The following is a 25,483-nucleotide window of genomic DNA, read 5'->3' on the forward strand; positions in this document are numbered from 1 at the left end:
GATGATAAAACAAGAACAGGAAATGAATGTTAGGCTTCAAAGCTTATCCTTCACTCTGTCTGCCCAAGCACTCCCTTATATTATACCTTAAAATGTGATTTCTTTATACAATGTAATAAATTGTCAAGTCATGCTCAAACCACTGTAAATGTGAACTTACACATTCCTTATGTAGTGGTCACCATAAAAAGTTTGCAGATGGGGTTATCTGCAGTGGTACAGGAAGATGTCATTTTCTAACTAGGGAAGAGCTTTGCAGCAGTTATTGACATTTAACAGCTATTACAAGGAAAATAATCATAGAAAATATTCTTATACTACCCTCCCCATCTCACTTTTAGAAAAGCTTTTTACCCAAAAACCAGCACCAGATTTAGGACTGGAATCAAGAATCAACACCTGACTGTTGTATCTCAGATCTACTTCTCTAAGCTGATTGCCAAAACATTTCTCATCACAAAAATTAACATCATTAAATGATGCTATGAGATGTAGATGCAAATAAAGTAAGACTAACAACTGTTTGCAGTGTTATGCAGAGATAATGAAAGGCGATACAGTGAGAGTTGTCAAAATTCAAGGTAGTTCTGTATTCCTTATCCTTTAACTTCTATGTTTTCCTAGTACCCTGAAATGATGGCATCTATTCAGCTTCTTGCTACACAATTTAGCTGATCCCACAACTCAAAAAGCCCAGACAAGGATTCTCTATAAGACAATTACAACTCTTTTTCCTCCTCTCTCCCCCAGAATTTACCTCTGAGGAGAGCACTATCATGGAAAACTTTTGTCCTAAAGGCTAATGCTTTGGCAAGTCATATGACTGTGTGAAAACAAAGGATTATAATGGAAACTGATATGCAACTTTAATTATAGCAGTCACTAACGGCAGTCACTGTAATAAATGATAATTAGTTGGGGTAGGCTACATTACACTACATAGGAGCTTGAAAAATAACAGATCCCAAGGTTCACAGCATTTCTTAAAACCATGCTGATGCCTGGCTCTGCCTGAAACTAAGTTTTGTTATTAGAAGGGGTAAAACCATTTGAGTTAATCATACTGTACAGACCAGCCTCACATGCAAAAATTAGATTTTAATACTGGAGGGAAAGAAGAAAGAATAAAATGATTAGGAAATGAAAAATAATCCTACCAGGAAACAAGGTTAGCATTATGCATTTAAACACACGCAAACTGCAGGGCAGAAAAATTGAAGATTGATATCAGTTTGTGCAAAATGTCGGCCTTTCCATGAGATGTTTTTCATTTCATAAGGTATTAAGCCTAGGCAGTAACTTGGAGGGTATCCACCTCTCATTAGAACAGAGTGGCACAGACACGTCTGCTGTTTGAGAATTCCACTCATTAGCATCCCTTTTCCTTAGGGAACAAACAGAAGATGACAGAAAAGAAGGAAAGGACAATGGGAAATAAATAGCCATTTTCAACCACTTTATGCATGCATAAGTTGAAATTTTTGGAACTGGAGATTTTATCAAATATGTAAGACACTGTTCCACAAAACAGCATTTTTGAGTACTGCTTTGCATGATGTTCAGAATGCAATTGGTCACTTACAACAGAAGTAATATTTCTCTGGCAATTCTTCTTGACTATGGAAAAACGCAAGTGCTAAATAGAAATATATTTCTTAAGTTCACACTAATATTGGTTCACCCTTGCAGAAAGGCACACAAAAGATTTTAAAGAAGTAAAATATACTGCCTACTCTCAACACTCCAGTAAAAAGAAACATTTTCTTACTGCAACATCAAAAAGAAATTGCAATGCAACTAACTACGAAAAAACTTCAGCTCAAGAGGATCACAGTCAGAATTCACAGTATTTGGATTGGCGTGCATCAGAAAGATATTTACAACAAAATTTCAACTGCAACTGTTTTAATGGGAACACTCTGAACACTGCATATTCGTGAGCTAGAATTGTTGCAGCCAATACATTAAAAACTATCAGGGAGAGATTAGTGCAATGAAGTTTATACAATCAAAGAAGAAAATTCTCCTGAACTGATCATTCAAGCAATTTACATTTTGAAATGCCCCTGAATTCCAGGTGATGTTAGTTTATGAAGTTATCAGTGTTTGGGAACATAAAACATGCGAGCTCATTTAAACCCAACTTCTACTATTTAGGAGCTGGACTGTCATCACAGAAGCCAGACCCACAGTCATTGCCAGTGCTTTAAATTAGAATGATTTGGGGGACCAGCAGGAGTGCAGAGTACATAAAATAGAATATTACTAAGACAAGCAAATGCCAACAACCAAAACAAAATGTTAAAAACCAAACAAGCTGTAAGTAAGGAATAATCAGTTGTATTAGAATTTCCTATGGTAATTTTCTACAAGGCTGCTTTGCTTTAAGAAACCAGGCAGTATTGCTCAGCAGCAGTAAAAGCAACCAGAAAGCATCCATATCCTTCATATAATCTTTTGGTTGCCATTTCTGTGCGCCACCGAAGATAACCAATGTAACCTGCATGACTGCCAATGGTTCTGTACACAACAAATCCTATCTGCTGCCTCAAAAAGAGTTTGCATCTAAACACATACCAAGTTGAAAGGTCAAACTGCTTCCAAACTATTGTTTAGGGAAGCACAAAGGAATGCTGCAGCCAGCTGTGAAAATAGATTTTCTTCTTTTTTCTTTATACAATTATCCTATCTATCCCCCAGAACAAGGAGTCACTGCTATTCATAAGATGCAGGGTAACACTCTTCAACTCAGTGTCTTTTTTGAATGATTTGCCACACTGCCCAATAGCTACTTAAATCCTCTAATGAGTGGAAGTTAAATTGCACATCTAAAATTTCTCTTGGACAAACCAACAAATGCCTTTGAAACCCAACTGTAGTTCTGCACTCAAAAAAGAAGCAAACAAGGACTAAAAATTACAATAAATGGGAAATAAGAAGTGTGCCTAAAAAGTATTTCCTGGAGAACAAATTTCCATTATCAGTTGGTTGGAAGCCCAATACAAAATTTCTTACAGTTAATTAACAATGGACATATTCCCAAATCACATGCACAAATGGTGCTTCTATGCTTCTTAGAATCTGTCAGTTTCTATGGCATAAACATTAGAAAATAAAGAAAGGTGACAAATTGGTCACTGTTTTTTTTCCAGTGGACTGTATTTGTACCCAGTCCTTTCAGCATAATGAAGGCACTGCATCATCAATTAATTTTAGTCAATGATAGTGCCAATGACATAATTCTCCTGCCATATTTATTGGTGAAATGTTTCCCCTTCTAGGAGTGACATAAATTACTCACAGAGAATGTCAAATGCTGGCTCACAACCATCACTTCGAAAATGCTGTTGGCTGTTCCGGGTTTTCACTGTAGTTCTGTATACAAAGACCACAGACTTTGATATCAAAATCTACTGAACTGATAAACTGAGAGTGGTAAGAAGGATAAACTTGCATAGTCTTAAAATCTTTTCCTTCAGTAATTTCCTCTACTCTGTGCTAATGGTAATGAAACTTTACAGAGCCTCCCTCATCCTTCCCTGTAGATCCCCTTTCAGTTCTGGAAGGCTGCAATGAAGTCTCCCTGGGGAAAAACAATCTCTTTCTACCTGTCCTCATAGCAGAGGTGCTTCAGCCCTCTGAGCATCCCTGTGGCCTCCTCTGGACCTATTCTAAGACAGTCTCTTGTGCTTAGAGCCCCACAGCTGGTTTCAGGCAACTAATGAAGGTGGAGTAGAAGGGATGAATCACTTCACTGATCTGTTGGCCATATTTCTTTTGATGTATCCACTAGTACCCTCAAAGTCCTTCTCTGCAGTGCTGCTCTCAAATCTTTTTGGCTGTACTGGTATGTGGAATTGCCCCAACCTCAGTGCACAACCTTGGAACTTGGTCTTGATGAACTTCTTGAGTTTTGTGTGGGCTCACTTTTCAAGCCTGTCCAGGTCCCTCTAGATGTTATTCTTTCCCTCCAGGGTGTCAGCTGCACCTCTCAGCTCAGTGACATGCACAGACTTGCTGAGTGTGCATTCAATTTCATTGCCCATGTTAACACTGAAAACAATAGGCAGTGCTCATCCCAGTGCAGAACCCTGATGGGCACCACTCATCTCTAGTCTCCACCTGGGACATCAGCAGATAGAAAGGAAATTACTAAAGTCTAAGTTTGCTGTCTCTACTACGTGTCATTTAAGAACCATCAGTACAGTTGATGCTGCACACTAGACACATGTATCTTTAAATGGAAATTTTTCTATTTTCAGAAAATAATGTTGTTTTACAATTTCACTGCCAGCATTATACAAATTATTCACTTTCTTCCAGTAGCATAAGAATCTCTCATTCTTGAAGGTTACACTGCTAATTGATGCCATCACTGCTTCTTTTACACCTCTGTTGTCCCCTCTAATCTCTTCTCACCTCTGTTCAAGTGAAACTGTACAGGGCTGAAACTGATCCAGCTCCCCCACTACACTTCTTCCACACATCATTAACACGTCTTCCACACTCCCAGGGTTAAACCACAAATTCCTAATCTAATCTGTCATTCATTTGTTGAGAACATTGATAGGGAACAGACTTAAAACTAAGTGTTCTTAAAACTGACTTGAAAATATGACTTCATTATTATCTGTACTTTCTTATAGTAACTATACACTAATTTAATTGCTATTTTCACCCACTAGCACTTCAATTGTACAAGTACCTTAAAAGATCAACCTACTTCAAGCTGAGACTAAAGTTCTGTAAGAAATTACCACCAAAACCACATTACCATTCTCTCAGCTCTAACACCAGCAGTACATCTGACATCCCCAGTCAGCTCTGCAGCATTCTTGAATCCTAAGAGGTTTCTACAAAACCAGTCAAAGAAACTAAACACTCCAACTTGTCTACACACATCCTTTTGCCACAATTCACCTTCCCCTCAAATGCATCAACACAGACTTGGAGCTGAACTGAGTAAAAGAAGTGACCTTGCTGAAAATATTTCTTAACATACAGAATAATCTCATTTTCAGTTTAGCCTCACAGTGTCCTTATTACTTAATAACCCTTTGTTTAATTTCCTACTTGCAGATATGAAATTAGAAAGTTATATAAACTAAGCAAACTATGTCATGTTCATTTAAAAAGATTTATTCTGCAGTCTGAGAAAAGATGTATTTATTCTAATCTCAGAAAAGATGTATCTGGCAGTACTATAAAGCTGTTCATGACATGAGCTAAAAAAACTACTTAAGTATTTTCTGGCCTTTGATTCCTAAGACAACCACAGCCATGCACATCATTGGTTTTCCTAAACTTAAGACATCCTCATTTCTGAGAAGCCTTTCGCTCCGAGAGATGATTGTTATATTATCATTATAATCCAATAACACTGAAAATCGTATTCAAATTCTGGCCCAACTTCTCAACAGCAATGTTCCTATAACTAACTTCTAAATGCAGTTTTTAAGGTTGTTTCCATAAATATAACCTGGTTAAAAAAAAAAAAAAAAAAGATTTTAAAATAGCAAAACACTTTCGGAAACCTCCTAACAGTATTCTTTCTGTTGCATATGAATCAAATCATCGCTTTAACTGCAGAGCAGTCCCCATCAGTTCTGCTTAGCTTTCATGTGGCTATCTTTTGAGATATTTATTACAATATCCAAGTTTGGAATCAGAATAAGGATAGCCTGGTTTAGAGTCAATTACAAAAGTAGCTGATAACAGTATCAATTGTATTTCCCATATTCTTCTACAAGCATCACTTTATTTCAAAGTGTCCTAAAAGGAGGAATTATCTTCTGGATAGCATTTCTTCTGGAGCATTATCTAATACACTCCTTTGTAAACAAAGGAATGAGCATACACTAATATAGTGGCTTTGTGGCAGAATACTCCAATACCTCATATCTTGCATATTCAATTAATAATTATTCTTAAGTATATAAATGAAGTTGGCTGATATCTTCAATAAATATGCACCAAGGTCAAATTCTGTTTTAGCAAATCATATTTCACTCACACTTAAAATGAAGTAAAGGATATTACTACTTCTTAAGGCTTTAGAGCTTAATCAGTTAGGACCTATGGGTTTTTTCTTCATGGGGAAAGGAAAATAGAGTACCTTGGGGTAGCGGTCATGGGTCATTATACCAACATCTTTAAATAAAAATCTACAAAGCACATTCCCTGAATTGACATACAACAAAATTGCTATATACTCATATGATTCAATTTCATGCTGCTTCAGGTTAAAACAAGCCATGCTTCCATGTTTTTGAATACAATTCCCATGGCTACAGTTCTATTTCTGCATAACCCGAATCATTCCTGTGCATAAAGATTTATGGAAAATAAAAGTGCTGGAGATAAATATTCTTGCCTTCCTTTTTCTCTTTTTTTCTTTTAATACAACACAATAAAATCCATATTGGTCTTCTGTCTCCTTTGTAATGTAGTTGAAAGACAGAAAAAACACTACTGAAAAAGAATTCTGATGAACTGTTAGACAGAAATGTTTCTTTTTTTTCCCTAGAAAAGCATGCTAATATGTGGGAAAATCTGTGTGTATAGAAGGAAAGGAAAAATGGTCATTCCAATGCATTGTATAGAAGACATTGATTTCTTCATTTTCATCTGCAATTAAATGAAAGAAAGTACCACTTACTCTTGAAGTGGTAAGGCACAACACCAAATTTATTTCCAGCATTTCTGAATTTGTTTCACTAGTTTTTGATATGGTGCTGTAAGCACAGGTCTGGACTTGGCAAGCAGTCTAAATCTAATCAGTACAAGAAAGCAATCCAAATCAGACATTGGCTGGACTGCACAAATTCTTGAAATCATGGTAAAAAGGCAACTTCATTTTCCTGCTAATATATTCAAGCCCTGCCATCCATAAGAAATCACGCGACCAATTGAATGCTTTTTCATGTGCCATGATTAATAAAAGGAAATGTGTGATGGTGTTCTTTTGTCACCAGTTCAAAATGAAATTAGACAAGGCAAAGAAAATGTATACCTTAGGACACAGGATATGGACTCTACCACTAAACCTGGAAGTACTGTCACTGCCTTAACTCAGCAGCAGGGAAGCACATTAGGACTTGTAGCTGAGACAGAACTAATCTGTACCCAAACATTCTGAATTAAACAGTAAATTTTAAGAAGCCTTTGACCGCTGCCTCAAGGATGGATGCTAAAGTGATCAAGACACACTGCAAACATTTCAGCTGCCCTCATACACCTGGTATGAAGACATCTATACACACCAGGTATAATTTTCTGCAACTACCACACAACCGCTATATCTGCTTCAAATTTTTTTTGCTGTTGTTTTTTTGTTTGGTTTTTTTTTTTTTTTTTTTTACATGTATTATACAACAGTATCCCACACATGCATACTGATTTTTTTTATTTTTTTTTTTTTCAAGTGCATACAAGCAAAATCTGACTCATCTGCAGTTAAATGGAGACCATCAAACACACCACTGCTAATTTTTATTCATGCCAGTTCATACAACTCCGGCACACACACGAGTCCTGCCTGAACAATCAAGTGGCAGCGGTTCATGTCTTCTGCTCCTGTCCAGCTGTCCTATCAACAACACAGAAACATGCCATTCATCAACAAACCAAACCATTTATTCCTACTCATAATTAACTTAAGCTCTCACTGCAATTGCAATCATTGCAAGATTTGATACATGGAATGGTGATGCTATGTGCTAACAGTACTGTACAATCCTACATTAATTTTCTTTAGTGAGGGTATATATAGGGCATTAATTTACAACCACAATGATTATGATTTTGTAAACAGCAGTAGTGACAGTGGAGCAAAAGATAATCCATGTTCCAGACAGCCATACATATTTTTACAAGCATGACAGGCATACTCTTATTCACTGTTGGCAAATATGCAAAGCTAATAGTGATGGCTGTTGAAAAATAGTGTTTTGCAGCTCAGAATTTGCTCTGTCAAACAAGGTGATTGTGCTCTTTGAATCTTCTGTAGCTTCCGCAGAAGTAAATAGGAGGCATTACTTTTGGAGTCACCAACATATATACAGCTGAAAAGAAACAATGATTTTAAATGGGTGTCTATTGTGAATCCATATAATTACACACTGGTCTTTATTTAACAAATTTGCCTTTTGAGCACAAATCAACCCTCATCAAAATGAGAAGATCCTTACTTTGTAATTTCATCACCTCCCAGTCTAAGAAATTTAGTATACAGTCTTTAGGTTTGCAGTCTGCAGCAGTGCCTAGATTCTCATGTTTAAACTTGTTACCTGCCTTTCATGATCCTTCTTAAGGTGATACCGTCACGTAATCCACGCCATTTTCATCTCATAACTACACAACTGTTGTATTGTAAACATATCCCAAAGTAAAGTGCAATGATTTCCCAGTGGATAGCAGTACACATTTCACATTTATACTCTAAATTACATCAATTCTGTTGTAAAGATACTAGGATGTTGTTTTTGTCTAAAGATATCCAGGCAGTTTCTGAACCTTACACCTTTATATAGCAAAAATATCCATTGTTACTGAATCTGCTATAAAGTTTCTTTGGGGTACCAACAAGTCATTCACAGAACCTACAACTCTGCATCTGAAAAATAAACACAGCAGCACTTTGCAACTTTGTTTTTTGTGCTGGCAATCTTCAGCTGAAATCAATAATGGGTACTCAGCAGCATGTTGGGATGAGAACTTGCTATGGGTGATGACTGCAGTTAAATAGTACACGAAATATAAAAGCAAAATAATAACTCTCTTCTCCAAAAATACACTTTGGAGTGTGCATTATATATATAGTATAATATATATTATATAAAGTATAATATATATTATATATATTATAATTTCATAAAGTAGAAAACTGAACACAGAGGTTCACCACTTACTAAAGAATGCTTGTAAAAGATCCTAGCTTTATTCTTCTACCAGGTAGAAATACTCATGTTTCTTTATAAGGCTTTTTTCCCCAGTAAGTAACTAGCAGCCTTAACAAAATGATTAATATCAGGCACATTTCCTTAATAAAGTAATAATTTGCTTTTTTTCTTTTTTTTCTTTAAAAACAAACAAACAAACAAAAAAGACAGCAAAAAGAATCTTCATGTGTGCATTTGCATTGTATTCCTTCCACCAGCTCTTTAAATAATCCTGTCCAGTTTACCTTCAGAATACACAAGTCTATCGCAACACTACGCACAAGAAGGATAAAACATGAGTGTCTCCGATCAGACTGATCATTACACCTTTGGTTTTACTTGCATTTTCAACAATTACCTTCTACAAGCAACAATTATTATTATTATTTTTAGACATTAAGGAAATCTACACACACATTTTTATTTTTTAATCACTACAATTTTAGTAAAACAGGTACATTCTCAAAGCATCACGGGTGTATCAAAAGCAAATTGCTCATACTGCTTTGAATCTTACAATTTAAATGAACACAGAACTGGAGTAAAGGAAGTGCAAACTACCTGGTAGTTCAGAACATGCTCTCAAGCACATTCTCATTGACTAATATTATATTGCTGCTTACAAGCATTTTTTCAGAATGACTTCTGTGGGAACTGTAGGCTCTGTAAAGTTGAACACTATGTTTTCTACCTTCCAGAATCACACAACAGTAGGGGCTGGAAGGAACCTGGAAAATCACCTAGTTCACCTCCCTAAGACCTACTGCTAAAGCAGGTTTTGTATAGTAGGTTGTACAGAACAGCATCCAGGTGCTGGCTACATGAAGAACAAAGTAGTCAGGTCTAAAATCTCATTTCTTTCTTCAGTACGTGCAGTAACATTAAACAACAACAAGAGAACATAAAAATAAAAAAAATTAAAAAAATAAAAAAATAAAAAAAGACATTTCTGGTCAGGTCATGCAGTAACTTCAAAATTGAAGTGTTATTTCCCTTAGAAACTGCCCTAAATCATCCATACCATGTGTTAGTAACTGTTTCAACTTCCTAGCACTCCATTACATAAGCACACACATTTAATGGTACATAAAAAAAATATTACAAGATTAAGACAATAAAAATCAACAGTACAAAAACTAAGACCAAATATGAACATTTCAAGAAAAAAGAAAAACTACCACAAAAGGTTATCCCAACACAATATAAGAATATATTCATTGCTTATGAAGTCTGATCCAACAAAACACAAATCTATTGTTAAACACACCTTAATGATAGCTCTCTAGGTCACTGCCCTCAACTCTTTAATCTGAAAAGGAAAGATGAAGGACTAGTGCCACAAAGAACCAGAAGGCAAAAGGCATGCTTATTTGGTTTCTGATTCTTCACGGCTTAAGAACCTTGCAATTTTTTTCTTGAACTATCATCAAAACATGACGTAGTTTTCAGCTGCAATAACCCCCCAATTTTTCACTCAAATATGCTTTATTAATATTTACTTATAAGTATTAATAAATAATATAAACATATTATTATAACACATATATAATGTTTATATTATTATTATATTACACATATATAATATAATATACAAATTTATGAATATTAATATTTATACCATTTACTTTGTTTCACCCAGCCTGTAAGATTTTCTGCACAGCTTTGATGAGTAGAGGACCATAACCTTACCACTCTTTAAGCATTTATAAAGATCTACTGTGACGCTTTGATTGCCTGTGTTTGTCATAGTCGATGAAAAACACACAATTTGTTTTAAGAAAGTTAGCCTTTGTCCACAGTAGTTTGCCAATCATTTACATTTTACATGAAAAAAAAACAATTATTATTGCTGTTTTGCTATATTTTTACACAAACAAAATTTGTACAGTTATTCTTTCTCCCCATTTTTACAAAAGGTCCCTTCTTTTCCTCAGGAAAATTTCAATACAATAGATAGAGAGACCTTTAAGAAAAGAGAAATATGCTTTTCTTCTTGTATGTACCTGAAAAGGGTACATGCAATTAAGATGCTACAGGAGGAAGAACACTGTCCCCATCACCACAGCTCCTCTGCAGAACTTACTCTCTAATGTTTGCATTTAAGAAACAAAAGCAAGAAACAGAGGTGGTACAGATGTGCTGAGGCTAAAAAGCTGACCTACATGTCACCCCGCCCCTTCTTACCCAGATCCATGCTTTTTGAGGCTTTCAGATTAATTGATTCAGACTGCTTGGCTGGTGTCAAAGATGTGAAGTTGATGTGCTGATCTGCTAAATACATTGCTGAATTTATGGTAGGGCTGCAGAAAAAAAGATGATGTAAAATATTTAGGCACCAGCTCAAAACAAGCGATCTAATTAAAACATGCACACTATACATGTGTTTCTTCTTTCCAGTTGCTTGCAGCCACGCATTTTAATATCAGTTATTGATCCTCAAGTTTCCTTTGTGAGACTTAGCACCTCTAGTCACTTGTTTTTCATTGCAAATGCAAATACAAATGTAAATGTTTAGAGATAACTGCTGCTTTTACACAATTCCTAGTTTATTAAGCAGAAGAAAGCAGGAACATACAAGTACTTGCTACAGTGTGTGTGTGTGTTCGGTTAGTTCCATTTTACCACTGCATTTCCAAATAATATGCTACTGAAAGCTGGAGAAAAAAAAAATATCACCAATGTACCTCTTCCAAATGTTCTTCATCTGTTAATCTAAAATTGTTCTAGAAGCATACAGCCACTTCACACTTGGCTGAGGCTAATGATTGGCGGTCCTACAGAGGGCATCATAATTCTATGAAGAATCCTAAGATAATGGGTAGTTTTTGCTTTTAAATACTTGATTATTTTTTTTTAATATATAATCAAAAACTTCCAAAATTAAAACAGTCATTTCTGAACTCTTCAATCAAATCAGTTTTACAGCATCAAAAATTTTCCTGCATTTTTGTTGTTGTAGAACTTTCAGTTTGCTCGTTTCACCATAATTCATTTCAAGTGAAAACTGCTTGACTTTCCATAGCAATTCAATTTCAACACAACTTATGATCCAAGTGGAAAACCAATACAACACTGGGGAAAAAAAAGTCAAGGAGGCAGAAGGGGCCTTTTAAATACATCATCCTCCGAATACATCATCATCATTTAAGGGAATGTTTTTGCTCCCAGCTTGCAGAAAAATTAGCAATTGATTCTAGAAAACAAGTGCAGCTGGGAATTCAATGTTGACTTCCATTAGTCCAAGCAGAGTTTTATTTATTTCTTGTTTACCATGTCATACCTACATGCTTGGGAGACAAAAAATTATGAAATCACTATAATGAAATTACTGACTGTTAGTATAAGGCAGAACTTGAGGTAGCCTTAGATACAAAAATAAACCTGTGTTCTCTGATACTATCTGCAATTGGTCATTTAAAGATCAGTTTGTAACCATGTCAATACACACAAGGACAGAAGTACAGCTAAGCTTTTGTTGAAAGGTATGCTCCCCGCTTTCCATTAAAACAAGATAGGACACATGACTATCTCAAATACAATGTGACTACACAAAATGAGAAAACCATGTTCAATGCTCAGTTTTCCCATACTGAAAGTACAGTAGGCTGAATGAAGTATGGTGTAACCTGTGCTCCCTGAGAGAATTCCATGCTCTTAAGTCATGGGATAAGTCACAGCATGAACTTTATCACTTTTACTTTTTTTTCTTTGCACTACATCTGTACTTAGCAAAGGAAATTAAGGCCTGTAGTTGACACCAAGCACATCAAGCACTTTAAAAAAAGATGTTCTTAAAATATCTGAATAATCTACTCAACTCATTTCTAATTGGCAAGATGTTCATTGTTAACTTTTTTTCCCTATACATTTAAATGTTCACACTAAGTGAAACAATTTCCTAAGCTCAAAGATTTCTTTGGCTGAGATGCTGTGTAAGAAGATTCATGTTCCTACACAGTGAATTTGATTAGGGCTTCTAAAGCTTTAAGTGACTTCAGTCACTGTACCTAAGCCTCACTTCTTTTTATTTGGGTTTATACTTTTGGATTATTTTTGTTTTACTAGCCACATGCTCAGTATCTGACCCACAGACGTTAAAGGGGAGGCACAGAGTAGCGTACAAGGAAAGCACTAAATGCCAGAAAAACATTGTCAGCTTGTATGAAAGGATCAGATGACTGTAAAAACAATAGTACAAATTCTTGCAAAATAATAAGCAATTTTAAAATTGATTAGAACCGCACTATCACAATCATAAATTAGCAATCAAGGCTGTAAATATGAAGAATAGATGAACTCCAACCTATGGTTATGATCCTCATTCAGCAGATCCTCACTAGGGTGTGGTGGCAGAGGTGGAGGAGTTTCATTTTCACAATTGCCACAGTCAGACACTGGCAACTCTGAAATTAAGAAAAAAATGGGGTGTCTGTGTTAAAAAAAAAAAAAAAAAGATAAAGAAAATAAAAAAAAATTAAAAAAAAAAACCAAACTGTATAAAGAATTTGTGATACCAGTTCGCTGATCAATAACTGGACTGGGAGGCTGTAAGCAATTCTGAAATGACTCACAAATTATTCAAATCCCTAAACTAACTAAACTAGAATTAAAATCATACCAAGCAGAAAATATGCCCCTTGGGATTTCCTGAAGAGCTGATTTTCAGATTTGCATATGCATAATTAAAGACAAATACAGGGAAACTTTCTGCTTATGGTGAAGTTGAGTGTAAGAAATTTTCATGTCTACTGTACAGCTGCATCACCACTGAGTTGAAGTTCATGCTTTAATTTCCTTTGACAGGGAGCATTTACCATCCTTCATGTACAGCAGAGAGCTCTTCTCAACAAAGAATTCAGGAGAAGAAAAAATGCTGTTATTCCATGCCAAAGAGAAGAAAGAGGTATTTCTGAATTACAATCTTCATTTTCCTGCTATTAAGGCAATTTCTTCTTTACCTCTACAGAAGACATTCTGTTCACACCAGAAAATTACTTCCAACCAAGAAAAACACGAACTACTCAATTAAACCCTCAGTGGTTTGCTAAGCAACAACACTTACATACATGCAGCATTTAATATGAGTGCTGTGCCCGCTGCAGGCCAGTTCATTACCATCCTGTAAATTCAAGCCTTTCAATATAAAGGTCTGATCTTATAAGAAGCCTCTACATTTTTCAATGTAGAATACATCTTCAACCCTATGAAGCTTCACTAGGAAAAAAGTACGTTTAATAAACCTTGGGTTTCAATGGAAGAGAATGATTTAACAGTTACCTATCACATTTTCATGTAACCTGGTTTGCTGCACTGAATACGTTGGTTCTTTGCACAATGCTACCTAAAAGTGCTAGTCTTAGTGCTACTAACTACTGAACCTAGTACAGAGAGTAACTTGTGAGAAAAATGGTTTAAAGGGAGGAGCTTAAGCCAGACTGCAAGAGAAGATGTCTATTACATAAGCACACTGAAGCTGGTTTGGCTTAATTCTAGGGAACTACAAACAAAAACAACAAAACTGCACTAGTAGCTCAGGGAACCTCTAAACCATGAGTCTCCTTTAGTCTGGACAGCATGCCAAAGATTAGAAAAAGAAGGAATAGCTCCAACTCCACCCCAGAGAAGTGAGATCTTCCTCAGAGTAAACGGAAGGTCGGTAGGTGAGGAGAAAAGCTCCAATCAGATCTTAAAAAAAAAAAAAAAAACAACAATGAATTGTCAGTGTGGCACAGAAATCTGATAAACTTCCCAATATACATATGCCCAGACTTACTTTAGATCACATTCTTTCAGGTCTTTAAGGACAGAAAACATCAGGAATATATGGTGAGTTCTTACAGTAAAAAGAACATTTTAAAAAAGGAGGATTGCTGTTCAATGTAATTAAATGATCTGATAGATGATGTGAATCAGAAGATTTTACTCATGTGAAATTATTCAGAATTGCCAAAAGTAAACTGACTATGAAGCTCTGCAGAAAGCAGTGCAGTACAGCAAGCAGGAAATAAAATATAGGTGAAATTTCATGCTTGTGACTGCAAAGTGATACACACAGGAGTAAGGGAAAACTCTTGACATATGCACAAAGACTATTTCATCGGTGGCTGGCACCCGGGAACAATAACATTGAAGTGGGCTGGATCTTTCTTTGAATATATGCTAAGGGAATTCAAAAAGTAAAGAGACATTCAGAGTCTTAAAAAAAGTCCAAACATTCCATCTCATTCTCCAAGTTAATGGTGTGTCTCATTTTAAAATAGCATGTAAGGCTTTCATTCTACCCATTTGAAAGAGGATGTAGTACCTATAATTCAGAAACATACTGAAAAGGTGGTAAGGATAGTTGGACATGAAGTGGGATTATTTCATCTAGAATAGCAAGCAATAAAAAGAGAGATAAAAGGAGTCTACGAAACCATAAAAAGTATGCACAAGGTAAAAAAAGAAGCTCTCGCTGTGTCACACACACAGTAACAAGAAGGCAATTACACAAGTAACAGTGTAATTATCAAGTAGCACATCTAGGAAAAACACAGAGCAGCAGCTTTTCTGTGCAATAAACTCATGGCTCTCATTGCCATGACGATGTTTTAGAAACCAAGCTAGGAAAAAAAAAAAAAAAAGAGAGAGAGAGACAAATGGGCAAAGAGACAGGAAGGTACCAAAAGCTTGATGGTCTATGCAGAACTTCTCATTCAGGAAGTTGCTAAACCAGAAACTACTCAAAGCCTAAAACATGCATGATGCTGTCATACCCTACCTATCCTGCTGTCTTACCCTCTTCCTCTGAGCAGCCTACAGCAATCATAGTTGAGGATGGTACTGATTGTATTGTTTTATTAGCTCTGACTCACAGAAATTGGCTTGTCACATCACAAATTCTGTTTAAATCACTGTTTAACAAAATTAAAGTAGGATCAAATGAGAGAAGATCTTAGCCAATACCAAGAGACCTGAACAGCTAAACCGGTAACAAAATGCACTAAGTTTTCAGATACTAAACAGTTTAGGAAAGTAAATCCTTATGTTGCTCAAAAAGTAATATAAGATTATATATTGGAAATCTACTTCTTAAGAATCAGCTTATGAAAGTCAGAGGCTCAGGATTTATTCAACACAATCAGCTATGCATTTTCACCAATGAACAGAATCTTGGATGCTGTGCTCACAGAATTCTACACCAGTGGAGGTGACCCACTGTTTCACAGCTCCTATGATGGTATTGCTACTAGCAAAACGTTGTCCACAGAGTCCAACTTCCAGTGTGCTCATATCCCCTGTCTGGCTTCCAAAAACATTTAGCAAATCTTAATGAATGTCAACAGGTGCCATTTTTTTCCACTCAGAGGAGTTCAATGACACACCTTTGCTTCATACACACTTCCATGTCAGACACTATTCTGCCAGACTGCCCCTCTGCTGGTGACACACACATCAACATGTGAAGGAATACTGGTGGGAAAGTTCAGCCTCTACTGCCACACCACCTCTGATGTCATGGGCCAACATAACAACATATGAGGCAGTATTTTCAGACTATCCCTCAGATTTGAGATCCTTTGTAAGGTACACGTAACACCTACACACAGTAGGTAAAATATAACTTCTTAATTTTTCTATTTAGGCATTATCACATGTATGAAAACACTGATGCTTGTACAACCTCAGACTCAGCTGTCAGTGGCAGCAGAGGTATTTTATGATTATTCTACTACTTAAGCAGAGAGATGATGGCATTTCCCTATAACCGTGTATAATAGAGAGTGATAAGAAATATGTAAGAATCTCTAATGAAACACATTCCAGTAATCTTTCAGCACCAGAAATGTAAAGCTGCTGGCACTGAAGTATTGTTTCTCAAAGAGGTTTTTCTAAAAAAAGCCACTGAATCTGTGCAACAGCTTGGCAGCAAAAGAAGTGAGGACCTGAAGGCAGCAAGCATTATTCATGCAAAAAACAGAACAAACACTGGCAATTCAATATTGGATCAGTACTCCCTCCCCCTTTATTTAAATATCCACAGGCAAGAAAAAAAATGTAATGTTTCGGCTATAACTACTTTTCCCTAGACACTAGTTTTTCTTGCTCATGTATAATAAAAGGCTTTTAAAACAGACAACAGTATTAGCAAGCCAAGCTTCAAGTGTATTTTTGCTGAGCTTTTAGAAGAGTTTTATTAGTAGGAGCAGTGAATGATAATAGAAATAACTTATTGGAAAACATTAATTGAGAAAGTGACATTTTATTAAACCTGATACAACTCATATCATTAAATTGTTGCATTAGATCCAGAATTACATTAAAAATCTCTTCTACCTTTCATTACTATTTGCACGTGATACTGTACCAGCTGGAACTTCACATTCAAGATCTGGATGGCACATCATAACAGTGTACAACAGGGGGCTGGTTCTTGCCTGCCATAAGAAGCGTACCCTGCCTGTGACTCATTTCTTTAACAGACAGCCTAAAGATCATAACGGAGTTAAATGAGGTTGTGCATATGAACAGTACTTTGCCTTCACATTTGTCTTCAGGGTCTTATATAAGAAACAATGTAAATAATGCTTTTGAGACAGTAACTGGAAACAAGTGACAGGCTGACATGGAAAGCAGAAAGAATAGCCCTCCAGTAATTAATACTATGGCTTTGAAATTAGAGAAATATGTCTACAATACACAGGATTAATGAAGAAGCAAAAATCTCTTTCACCTGAAAAAATTCATATTAGAATCCTATTTCAGACACACTTTCAGCTGTTAACTAAACAACTGAAAACAAATCTGAACTGGAGCGTTCTGTGTTCCATCCACAGCTCTTCCTTTTTTGCCTCCACAAAATGTGATTCTTTAATTTATTTTTTAAAATGTTTTGCATTGGTTGGCAGGCTGAGGTCTGATGCTGTATGTATCTCAGGAATGAAAGAAAAACTATTAAAAACATACATACAGAATTTCACTGATTGTTCTTAAAATTCTTCAGAATAGAAGCTCTCTAAATCTTTGGGCAAATCAATTACCATAAGCCCTTAAAATAGATATCTTGTCTGCTATAATATCTTCATACCATTAAATTATACTTCAACTAAAACAGTGTCTACTGAAAACACTGTTTTATGAACGTGATCCAAACTACTCATCCCGATTTTCTGATCACAGTTAGACAATCTTCATTTAAAAGATTCACTCCTGGATTACCTGGGAATTCCTCTTGAGCCACAGATACAGTCTCTGGTTTTAGGTTAAAAGCTCCCCTCCAACAGTCATTGTAGTCATGTATGAAATTACTTTTTTTTTTTTTTTTTTTTTTGCAGGCCACCCAGGTTCCACAGTTGTTTAGTAAGAAAAGTCGGACATAATTCAACTACCAAGAAATCTATTTTCCCCTACCATAAAGTATTTAAGCATGAAGTATGTGCTTGGTTTGAAGGATATGTTTAAGAGCACCAAGATCACCTCAAATATTTAAATTGTTTAACTATCTAGTATCTCGTTGAGCCAGGTACAAATTGAATAGATAGTACAGAAAGCCATTAGAAATGAAAGATAACAGGAAAGTATGCAGCCTTCAAAGCTCCTACTGGTATGTTTTGCATATACTCATACATGCAGATGTTCTTCGTACATTCATTTAAACAACCTCATTGTAGCTAAGTTAGGGGATTTAAAGGCTCTAACCTTTGAAGATTTTTCTCCTTTTAGCTAAAAATAAGCAAGCATACTTTACGAATATTACACTTCCATATAAACTCATTTAATTGATAATAACATGGGACAAATCTAGCCATTTAATAAAAAAATCTTTGAACTCATTAAAGTTATATAGAAAATAAACATTTTGACAACATATATTTTGCACTCATCATTTGTTTTTTAACCAACCTTACGTGTTGGGGCAGTGAGCGAGAAACTGTTACTTAAACTGGAAATTGTGCCAGGAATCTAATTCACAACTTCTGAGTCAGCTCTACCAGCCTCTCCGTATCTTCATGCCTCAAAGTAACATAGTATGCACTTACTCTAATTAAAAGCCTTTTCTAGTGGTTCTGGATTTCAAGGGGGGAAAAAAAGAGAAAAATATAAAAAGCACTTTATTTTAGTGTACAGAAAGATATCTAAGACTACCTTGTATCCTTTCCTGAAGGCCGCAGTTTACAAATTGCTGAAGAACAGCACCGTTGCGTCGGGAAATAGCTGCAAAGTTGTGACTCCCATCAAATGCTGATTTTTGATAGACACCCTGGTCCAAGCGTTCCTAAGGAAAAAAAAGAACAGAACCACACATTGTATAAAAAAATTAAATGTTCTACGGCCATCACTATGGGCAGTGCAGAAATACAGCATAATGTAATGTGTTCACTGTGCACTGCTTACACTGTAAAAGACATCTTCCAAATGACTGTTGTTGCTGAACATGAAATAAGACAGCATTCTAGGCACTAACAATCATCGTGTGATGCACATTAAAAAAAAAAAAAAAGTGTTTTCTTTATGACCCACAACTGGCTTCATTCAAATTCTCCATCTGGGAGGGCAGCTTGTGACATTGTCAACACAAGAACACAGGCAATGCCAATGGTATTTTGCTGCCAGCCAGCTGGTATCCTTCTCTCAGAGACTGAGTACATATGTTCTGATGATCACACACTAGAGCAGTTTTGCAAGTAAGGAGTTACACCAAACTCCAAAGCGCAGGTCTTCTGGCTAGCAGCTAAACAAACTCCTGTCACACCTCTAGTCAGCTTTTCTTTTGCGGCATTCTCCACCCCCATACCACATCGCCTAATTTATTCTCCTGAGCAGTTGTTCAAAAGAAAAAAAAATAAAAAAATCACAGTTTCTAAAACTGGGACAGGCTCAGAAAGATGCTTCTGTACTTGTTATTCAGGGGAAAAAGAAAACCCACACAGAAGAATATTATGGATAGTTTTCATCAGAATGACCTTCATAGTTTCAGTTTTCCCATATCTGTTGTTTCATAGGGACACCCAGTTGGCTTCTATTTTTGAACTGTGCGCACATTATTCCATAAGTGTTACACTAAGTGTATCATTCCTTAAACTACATGGTTGTATCTACAGAAGTGCATGTATCTAACTCCAATCATTTATTTGTACAACCATACAATATGCCCACTGCACTGGCAAGTGAAAACCAACAAAGTGGTGAACCAGAGCCTGGGAAAGGAGCGTGTGGTAAATCACTTGTAATTTGCCTTTCAAGCTCTTGGATAAGTTGGGTTTTTTTGTTTGTTTATTTTGGGGTTTTTTTTTAATTGGCAAAATATGAACCTAAGCACAGAACACCAATTAACATAGAGATGGCTTGTGGTGAAAATATGGCTACAAATCTAGTCTTGGTGCAGAGGCAGCACATGCAACATCCTCCCCTCCTTAGTGTGCCATGAGCCCTCTGAAAAGGTTATTTTGAGTCTTTGTACAGAAACACAGACAAACACAGCACACTAACAATTAGAGTTCTTTTTCTTACTGGAAATTATTTTATGTAATATTACTCATTTTGCAAGGCTCACAATGACTACTTTCTCACAAGTACTACTAGCTAAACTAAGTCTTGCAACAGTCAAGACTGCACCCAGTAGGATAGGGAGCCATAAATTAACAACAACATATCTGCTTTTCCAGCTCTTTGATAAATGACACAATCGATATCCCAACAACTGATCAGTAACCAGCCTATTTAGAGTATTCAGCTTATAAAACATAGCTGTCATGGAAGACCCCCATTAGTGTCCTGAACAATAAAAACAGTAATGCATTCCTAAATGTATTCTGCTTCTACCAAGCTGAGATGCACTACTTGGGAAGCTGTTTTGGTGAAAGAAAAGAATAGGCAACAACCCATTTCTGCTGTGGTCTCCAGACTCAAATGGAATTACAATTGAACCTAAAGACTAACCCATAAAAATTAATTTCTGTCTAAAATGAATTTGATTCAATCAAGACCTCATCATGCATCCTTCATAGGGCATGAGTCAAGATGATTTACTTTTTTCATACATCTGGATATTATACAGAACTATACACTTACCTACAAAAAACAGCCTCATTTTTATTAGGCCACTATGTTTGTTTGGAAAGCAGTTTTTGAGCTTGTTTGATTTTTATTTATTTATTTATTTGCAAAAATCTGACTATTTTTAAATGAAGAAAAATTGCAAGATTGTGCTTTAATAGAAGCTGAGCTACCTTATGCTACATAAATACACAGTGAATGAAACGTGCTTGTACATGCAGCTATGTACAAAACGCTGTATCACAACAAAAAGGAAAGTAAAAATGTGTTTTCCTATAAAATATGCCAAAATTACAGATGTTTTTCATATTTTCCTAACAAGATTGACAGAGACTCCTATGCAAAGCATTCTCCCAGCAAAGAGCATAATGTTCAGCAAGTAATATTCTCCTAAACAGAATTCTTAATCAGTGATGGGAATAAAACAAATACATGTCCTAGAAGGAAAATATTAATAGTTACTCACGGCTACAAGGCTCTGGGCCTTCCCCCTTTATATCTTATGCAAATACACTTAAAAATGGGATTGCTTTCAACATCTAAAAATGTTTTAGAAATATTTAACTAACAAACAGCTTAAAATCATCTCTTGGAATTCTGTAGTGGAATTCTTACACCTTATACCACAAATCAATTAATACATTTATTTTAAAGAACAGACATCAAAATTCTTAAAATGTTTACTCAAGAGTTAAAACTACAACTAGGATGAGCAGTTAGGGCAGCCATTATACACATATACCCATCTATTCTTGTATAATAAAGATGGAGTAAGAGCACATGTATGTGCACACACGTGAGAAAGAAAAAGAAAAGTGCAATTAAAAACACAAGAATATGGAATGAATGAGAGTAACAAAATTGAAAAAGCAGGAGTGAAATAAAATTCAAATCACATGAAGGACAAGGATCGTGATAACAAATAAAAACAGAAGAATTCAAACAAACTGTATCTCTGCTGTTGCCCCTGAGGAAGGAACAGATAGTCAAAACTACATGAGCACATTAATTTCCATTGATCTGTCTTAGGATCACATTTACTTTTGTTTTAAAACTTATCAGAATGGCAAACTGTTCTGTTCAAACTAAGAGGAAACTTTTAGTATAGCCTCAACAGGAGCAGCAAGTTCAGGATATATCAACCAGAAGCACTACCTGTCTCCAGGAAGTCAGGAATTCATTCTGCCAGGATAAGCTCTCAGCAGCCATGAATTCGGCTATAACCTCCTCTGATAAAAATACTGAAACTAGAAAGCCATTCATCTAATAAATACATATATTGCTTCACCTCTGTTAGTGCCTCCAGTCTCCGGAGAACTACCAGCTGGATCCTCCCACGAATGTTCCCCTCCATGGACATGGAGCGCCTCAGTGTCTCCATAGCCTCATGATTTGATTTGCCCAGAAGAGACTCCCCATTTACTGCAACAAGTTGATCATTTACTCGCAAACGACCATCCTACAATAAATAAATAAATAAATAGCATTAGGCAGAGGGCTTTAATGTAAGAAACAGGAGACTATGGAATACCACATCTTTAAAAAGAAAAATCCTCATGTTCATTAAGTCATTTCTTGTTCTGCTTACTACATTTTGTGAATAGTTCATAAGATGCATGTACCTCTGAGTTAATTACATGTTTCTGCTTTTCTTGCACATGCAAATTATTTTGTAACAGTCCCCCTCCAAGAAAAGGAAAACAAGAAAAGGAGTTCTTGGTTAATTAAAAGGATCCACATCATGGCTATTAGTATCTTCAGCACAATTGTGAAGCAGTACTGCAACGTATTTTACATGCATTGTTATCCATTACGAGGGCATGGTAAGAAGAAGATACTTCCAAAATTGTGTCTTACAGTCCCACTAGTCACAATTACCATGTCACCATATGGGGTAGTGTTGTCAGTTCAGAACAGCCATTAAGAATTAAGCATCCGTATTTTAATTAGCACTCTTCATGTATTTAACATCCAAACCTGCTGCCAATGACAAAATTGCAGTTGAGACATACCAAGTAGCCTATGCTTTGAAGAATGTCATTCTGCTTCCTTGCCAAGGTTAACTGACATTTGTGGGCATATTAAAATTGTGGACATTGTTATTCTGTCACTTAGGAGTCCTACTGGTATTGTTGGCATAATCTGAGATTTATTTCTTTTCATAAATTCATGTGCTGCAACTTTTCTCTTTAAAAAGAAAATAGGGAATGTTACATTTATAGACAAGAGTTTCTCTAAAAGCTTGTGAACTTTACAATTATCAGGTTGGCATCAGACCTCAAAGAAAGGGAAAGACCAAAGAGATCCAATATAGAAGGGCAGCAAAGAAAGCCCGGGAGGAGAACCTCCATACAAAAACATTAGATTGGTTAAAATGAATCTGATTCAATCACAGACACATTATATACTCTGCATAAGGCACTCATCTGAACTGTTTACATTTTTCATGCATTTGAGTAATCCAAAATATATATACATTTCAATTCTTATTTTTTCTGCCACTAAGATGTTCAATTAACTATTACGTTATTGCTGCCAAGTCTAAGGCATTTGTGCTGAAGTGACTTACAGTAGTTGTGAAAAAGCTAGCTTGGTTATGTGATTTTTATTTTTTTTTTTTTGGAACTTAGCATCAATAACATCACCACAGCAGAGCATGAAAAGAAAGAGGTGTCACAGAGCTGAAGAAGAACAGCACAAACCAGCATCAAAAATAAATCAGGAAAAAAAAAAAAAGAGATGGAAAGAGAACTGGAAGATGAAATGAAGGAGGATGAAAGGCTTTTCTGGGAAGAGTGTGGGAATGTAGAGTAGGAAACAGCAACACCATTTGGAAAAGATACAGAAAACTCTCCCACCTCTCTGTTCAATGTTTCATGCCAATATAAATTTACATACATCCAAAGTCAATAGGTTAACCCCAGCTTTTCTCTACATTCAAAATGATGCCATCACATATGCTAAAGCTTAGGGAGAGAAGAGTTAACATTATTGAACAGGAAGTTTTATTACTTGCACATGTTGCAATTCCTTTGTGTTCTATCAAAATTTGCTGAAATGAATGGAGTCATTCATGGCAGCAGGAGTTGGAGGAAAGGAGATTTTAGTTTTTGTGAGTTGCTTTAAAACTGTAAACTTCACAGGTCCTAATGTCCCCCTGCTAAGGTCCCATGGGCTCTTGGATTACTTCTTTTCTTTTCTGTGGATAAGCACCCACATATAAATACCTGTTAAAGCTTCTTACTAAACTATACACAAATGCATGCCGTGACTGCATTTGTTGACTATGCAACTATACAGGACACAATGCATATTTTTAAATGAACTACCATAGCCTCAGACACTCCTGAAATTTTATGATCAGAGAAAAAAAAAATAAAAAATGCTTAATAAATGTTGATCAACCACACTTGCAAAGTCAACTCTACAAGGCACGTCTGAAAGTAAGTTGAGCAATGTTTTCACACATGCTTGGGTAAAAGGTATACCATAGAGAAACTTTCTTGCTGTTTAAAGACTAAAAAGCTCAGTGTTTAAACAGGTTTTCACATCACTGGTGTAACGGTCTGGTTTAAAAGACTGAACTACAAGACAATCTGTTTGGCTCAAAACAAACTAAATGTTGTTTTAACACAATTTTTTTCTTTCATCTCTCAAAGGTAGGTTTCTTTGCAGCTTCTGAAAAGAAAAATATTTGGCATTTCAGCAAAACAGCTTTCAAATGCCTTCTCCAAAACTGCAATTGAGCTACCCTAATAAAGGGTGAATTTACTATTCCCTAGTTTATTCAGTATGTGGGGCTTGTGTAGAGACTCACAGTAAGGAGTAAAACCTAGTACCACATGGCTACCATATTCAGAGACAAGACCCTTTTAGTTTTAACAGTACAGCTCAGAGACATAAAGCCAGATACTTTGTGGAGTTAAGTATTCAACCAAAGCTCACCTAGTTATTTCCCTTAGTACATCACTGACACTTATCTCAGAAGGAACTCCTTGGAAGCCTTCAATGGAATAATCCAGCTTACCATCAACTGCATACAACAAGCAACATTTACTGCAAGAGCACTCAGAAGCCCCCTATAGAGATCAAGCTATACCATATTTGATTTGAACAAACAGGCATGCAGAAAATATTCCATCATTTCTAATAATGGCTCTGATACATTACAGCTGCAGCGGACAGCAAATACCTGATAATCACAAGTTCACCTCAAGGGAAAAGCCAAGGTGTCTCAAGATGAACAAGGCTGAAATTCCCAGAAGTTGTGGGGAAAGATGATGTATTCAAACTCAGTCAAATGTTTCCTCACATAAAAGGCTCTGTATGCTTACAAATATCAAGTAGCCACTTTCTTATAGTGGAAATAAAAGACACTTTAAAGATCACAAGAGGAACTTAAGAAGGGACCCAACAAATCAAAGTGTTAATCCTGCAGGATATCATATTAAAAGATCAGCTAAGCATAATTAGGAATTTTTTACTTTATTGGGTTTTGCAGCAAAAGA

At 36.0% G+C, this 25,483-nt stretch overlaps 1 protein-coding gene across 3 annotated transcripts in view; it reads right to left on the reverse strand.

The window, feature by feature from the left end:
* Positions 1 to 25,483, reverse strand: part of PARD3B (par-3 family cell polarity regulator beta) — a 359,537-nt gene that overhangs the window by 161,853 nt on the left and 172,201 nt on the right. For 2 of the 3 annotated variants that reach the window (XM_015868265.2, XM_085553340.1), the window contains exons 12-15: positions 22,264 to 22,434; positions 19,065 to 19,194; positions 13,243 to 13,342; positions 11,124 to 11,239 (exon numbers count right to left, since the gene is read on the reverse strand). In XM_015868265.2, coding sequence (XP_015723751.2) covers positions 11,124 to 11,239; positions 13,243 to 13,342; positions 19,065 to 19,194; positions 22,264 to 22,434 — 517 coding nt within the window. The remainder of the gene's footprint in view (positions 1 to 11,123; positions 11,240 to 13,242; positions 13,343 to 19,064; positions 19,195 to 22,263; positions 22,435 to 25,483) is intronic. The other variant, XM_085553339.1, reaches the window with a different exon arrangement.

The sequence above is a fragment of the Coturnix japonica genome, chromosome 7 (genome assembly GCF_054131305.1).
Source record: "Coturnix japonica strain WE chromosome 7, WE-NBRP24, whole genome shotgun sequence".
Taxonomy (NCBI): domain Eukaryota; kingdom Metazoa; phylum Chordata; class Aves; order Galliformes; family Phasianidae; genus Coturnix; species Coturnix japonica.